Genomic DNA, 5,074 nt, shown 5'->3' on the forward strand with positions numbered 1-5,074 from the left:
TGGTAGGTCTGAATTGAGACATCTGATCCCTCCGACATTAACTTGTTTCACAAAATTCAAAGGTACCAAGAAGCAAGGGTCTGGTGCTGGATCCAACAATTTTAAATACCACTGAATCTTTCTCATGTGGAGTCTGGCCAATTGTCTCATTAAGATCACTGATGCCATGAGGCTTCTTGGAGAGAGAAATCCCCGAAAATGTTCTGAACAGTCAGGGCTGTCTTCTGGTAGAAATGAAATTTTATTTCTGTGTCCATCATACACCCCAGAAAATTATTTTGAGAGGTTGTGAAACAGGGCATCTCTACATTCAACTTGCAGCTGGGAGAAATTGTCATGTGAATAAGTATTGTTCAGATGTAAAGTCACCATGAAATTTGTCTAGAAAAACAGGAAAGGACTGTCTGGTGGGAAAGTACTTCTGAATTGGGACACACTCAAAGGTATTTAGGTACACCAAATTTAACACTACTCTTCATAGCTCCAAAAAGATTCTGGTGTAAAATCCTTTTCCTTTCCGTGGTGCAGGAACTGGTACTATAACCCCTGCTTGCAACTTGTGAAGGAGTAATGAACAGGCATATATGGAATGGGAGATTGGGGAGATTTCTCTGGATTTTCTATCCACTGCCAAAAGTACCCTCACTGAATTATTCTCACCATCTACTTGTCTGGGACTACTTGTGGCAAAGTTGTTGGGATGAATGAAAGCCTGGGGGAAGGTAAAAGGGGAAGATGTACAGGAGGAAGGGACAAGATGCCCAGAGTACTGGCATTGTCCTTTAGCAAGAGATTTTTTTTGGGGAAGGAAACCCTTCATATCTAGTTTGGAAGCATTATGCTCCTGCCATTTTCTTTTGATATCCTGACTCTTGCTAGGCTGGTATTTTTGATTGTACTACTCTCTGAAGTTGGACACTTGTTATGCAAGAATCTGCTCCAACTGGGGATGACCACTGCTTAACTAAAGAGTAGACATCTAGCATCAAAAGACAACTCACCGAAAATGTTACTGTGTGTTTAGCTTTCAAGGGCTTCCTGTCAAAACAAAATGGAATCAAACTCAGCCTCTGGTTAATTAAGGGGGAAATGGAGGCATGCAATGGACATCTACTTCTGCATATCCTTTACCTTTACACAGTGCTCTGCTACCATCTTGGAATGGAATCTGATAGAACAATGTACTGACCATTAAATGGCCATTACCTTGCAAGAAGTAAAGCAGACCCTAACGTATAGCTCCTGCTGCATTACTTTTTTTTTTTTTTTTAAACTGTGATCCCATTCTTACCTCTACGATGACCATCAAGCTCTTATCCATTAACTTCCCTTTTCTGTCCTCAACCCCAGCAACAAAACGGGGGTTAACATCTCGATGCACTGAACATCCCCCAGCCCACTAGCACTTTTGGCTAAAAGTGCTAAAATCTTGATATACTGGACTTGGTACAAGTGACTGCTTTTTCACAGCAAACATTCCTGTTAGACAAGAGTACTCCTCGAGTGGAATTCTGCACCCCTGAGTCAGCAGTTTAAAGTACTGTAATCCCAGGCCTTTAAAGTGAAACTCACAGCATGCCTGTAGCATCCTCCATCCCAAGATGGATAAGATAGCAAACCAGCCACTGCTATCCCTCCTCACACCAGCTCTTAAAGCTTCACCCCCCCTCCTCCCGGCAAATGGGCCAATTAAAAAGTCACCTAGTTTACAGACAAATGCAAAATCTCGTATGTAGCCATCACCTGGAAGGCTGGCTCAAACCAGCATACAGCTCGTTAAGTCCCCTAACAAAGAGTAAAGGCACTGCTAATGCAATAACTCAATAACTACACATACTCTTTCTTGCAGCCTTTTCAGTTTGTATCTCAGTCCTGATTTTGATGAAGACAGTTGGAAGATGCAGACAGTTGGCATATTCCCCTAGCCCCATGCAGTACGTCCAGCCCCACAGGAGAATTGAAAAGAAAAAAAAAAAAATCAAAGTTGGGGACTGCAGGACGTGAAATCATTTACCACAGAGCTAAGGATACTCCATTTTCAATACATAAAATATTCTGGACCAGAATTTTGAGATGTAACAGCAGTCAAAACATTCCCCTTTCAAGTACTAGGTCTTCTGGTGGTATACTTACTAGAAGCTATATAAAAAAAAAATACCTGGAAACTTGAAACACAGCTACTGTCACGTTTTCTATCATTAAATCATGTGGAAACAAATACAGCACAGCAAAATATTCTGGAATTTGCCCAAGCTCACTGCAGATTTACTGCCATACAAATATTACATATACAGCCATACAAACATTCAAGACAACAATTTTATCACTTAATTACCAGAAAACTTTTCCGTAACAGAACATCCTATGAATACAAAATGGCACGTTAATATTAACTCTGCCAGCACCTAACATTTCCAAACCACTACAAAGATGTTATTTGAAAGTGTAACTTTATACACTCTATTACATTTACAAGACTGCTTACAAACTTCAGCTTTTCTTTGAATGGTATTTAAGAAAATTATTCCCAAAGCTATTGGATTGATGAAAGTTACATTTTTCTCTCAACAGACCTCAATTTTTAGTGTTTGCAATAAACTACAGCAAGCCAGGATTAGAGTAGTTTCCACTGATGCATCAATGGATTTTCTCAGTTACAGCAAGTAAAACATTCTTCCAAGAAAGCATGCCTCCTGAACAGGCGCTACTTAAGTGCGAAGCAAAATCTTAAGGCAGAATCAAATGAACCACCCACCTATGGATATGATCAGACACAATTAACCCTACCCCCCGTTGAGTACTGCAGTCTAGATGCAGACTTCATTAAGAGGCAATGGGTTTAAGAAGAAACTAGAAATACTTACCTTCTTTGTAAACTTTGGTGTCTTGATTTCTACAAATGCTGCACCTACTGCTTTCAAGTAACTGCGCTGGTTATTAAAGGTAACACGTCCAGACCCTAAAAGGACAAAATACATATTGTGGAATAATTAAATACAAGAGGTCTGTCCAACCCAAACATGTTGCCAAGTTGCAAAATTAATACTTAAAAATAATTTCACTATCTAATGATGGTTCAGATTTAATCTCAGCTTTGCTCACAATACAGTAGAAAGTTCACCCAAACTCTCCTTATCATTGCAGAAGTGTAACGGCAGACTGCATATTACTCGATTAGACAATAGGGATGGAAGGTACACTGCATTAGTTCACACCTACATAAGTACCCAATGCAGGGGACAGCATCAGATATGATGATTTCACATAATCCACCCACAAATCCTAAGGCACTTGAATAATATCTTCAGCAAGAACGTCCTACTGGGAAAAGGGGGCAAACTAACACAAGACACGAAAATGTGGCAAGCATGACAAGGCAATCTAATACTACAAATAATTTAACAGATTTTTGTAGTACTTATTAAGTCCTGATCTGTATCACCAGTACGAGATGTGGAGAACGCTACTTCAGCTCATTTTTAGTCAAAGTTCAGAAACAGAAATGTTTTCCCACTGCCCAATACAAAGCAGAAAAGGTAAAAAAAAGAAAAAAAAAAAAACTGAAAAGTTTCAACACATGTAGGTACAATTATATATATATATATATATATATATATATATATATATATATATATATATACACACACACACATACTGATAAATTATATATATATATATATATATATATATATATATATATATATATGTATATATATATATATATATATATACACACATACATATATATATATATATATATATATATATATATATATATATATATATATTTAAATGATCAATTTCAACAACTGGCTAAGCTTCTGGTGTCATTCTAAGGGGATCCAGTGTCTGTCAGCCTGGGACGACATGCTCGACAAGCCATGCTGCTTCGCAAGAGACAGCTTGCAGCTGTCACCCCTAGGCTTTCGAACACGGGCTAAGGCTCTTGCTGCCCCCATAGTGCCTTTTTTAGGCAAGGCTCAAAAGTCAAACCCACCTCTGAAAACAGCACAAATAAACTGAGGGTTACGCTACTCAACGGCAGGAGTTTAAATCTCAAAATGCACGTGCTCGCACTCCCCAGTATGGCGAACGTTGACATCTGTGCAGTAACTGAAACCTGGTTCAAGGCTCCAGACAGCACCCCAGCACTACCAGGCTACAACTCGTACTACACGTTTCAGCCACAGAACATGGACCAAAACACAAAAGGAGGGGGTGTATCCATATTCATCAAGGATACCTACACCTCCAGGTTAGTGGTGCAGCAGGATACCTCTGATATCATCCATGTGCAACTATCATAGGGCAAATCTGCAATGCAAATTGTGAACTGCTACAGATCACCCTCCATGACCCAGGACCACCACTCCAGCTTGCGGAAGACACTGGAAAACATGAAGGTCCTACCACACACACTGATATTGGGGGATTTCAATAACCCTACTATTCACTGGGAAAACTATTCTAGTACAAATTCCCAAGCCTAGCGCTTCCTGGAATCATCAACTCAAACTCCCTGCATCAGCTGGGTAAACTCCCCTAGCAGAGGAGAAAACATATTGGACCTGGTCATCACCACATAGGCGAGAAGTGTTCCACAACATAGGTCAACCAGTCAATGGTTAGATCAGACCATAAACTAATCACTCAATGTCCACACCCCTCCACCCCCCCCCCCCCCCCAACTATGGAAACAGTAAAAAAAATTTTCTAAAGCAAATTTCACCTAAAGACAGAGGTGGTAAGTTTCACAGCCCCCACTAGAGGAGAACGCTGCACCAAACGCAGGAACCTTTTCAAATGCACTCTGAGCACCTACAAGGATGCATGGATCATGCCATCCCTAGCAAAACCAAGACTCACTCCTTTAATAGAAGGAAACCAGCTTAGTGGACCCCTGCAATAAACAGGCTATACATAAGGAGGAAACTAGTTCAAGAAAAAAGCAAATCCCAAGAAGGAACATCCCTGATCAGTATCAGTAAGAAACTGAGGTCCCTCATGAAATCATCCAAGGCTAACTTAGAAAGAAAAATATCCAAGTATTCAAAATATAACCACAAAGCCTTTT

General features: G+C 39.9%; 1 protein-coding gene across 2 annotated transcripts in view; it reads right to left on the reverse strand.

Annotated features, from left to right (window-relative positions):
• The window catches only part of CPEB1 (cytoplasmic polyadenylation element binding protein 1), a 2,007,200-nt gene that overhangs the window by 1,198,261 nt on the left and 803,865 nt on the right, over nt 1-5,074 (reverse strand). For both annotated transcript variants that reach the window (XM_044077812.1, XM_044077811.1), the window contains exon 9: nt 2,865-2,959. In XM_044077812.1, the coding sequence (XP_043933747.1) occupies nt 2,865-2,959 (95 nt within the window). The remainder of the gene's footprint in view (nt 1-2,864; nt 2,960-5,074) is intronic.

The sequence above is a fragment of the Protopterus annectens genome, chromosome 7.part0 (genome assembly GCF_019279795.1).
Source record: "Protopterus annectens isolate FY-2018-M chromosome 7.part0, PAN1.0, whole genome shotgun sequence".
Lineage (NCBI taxonomy): Eukaryota > Metazoa > Chordata > Ceratodontiformes > Protopteridae > Protopterus > Protopterus annectens.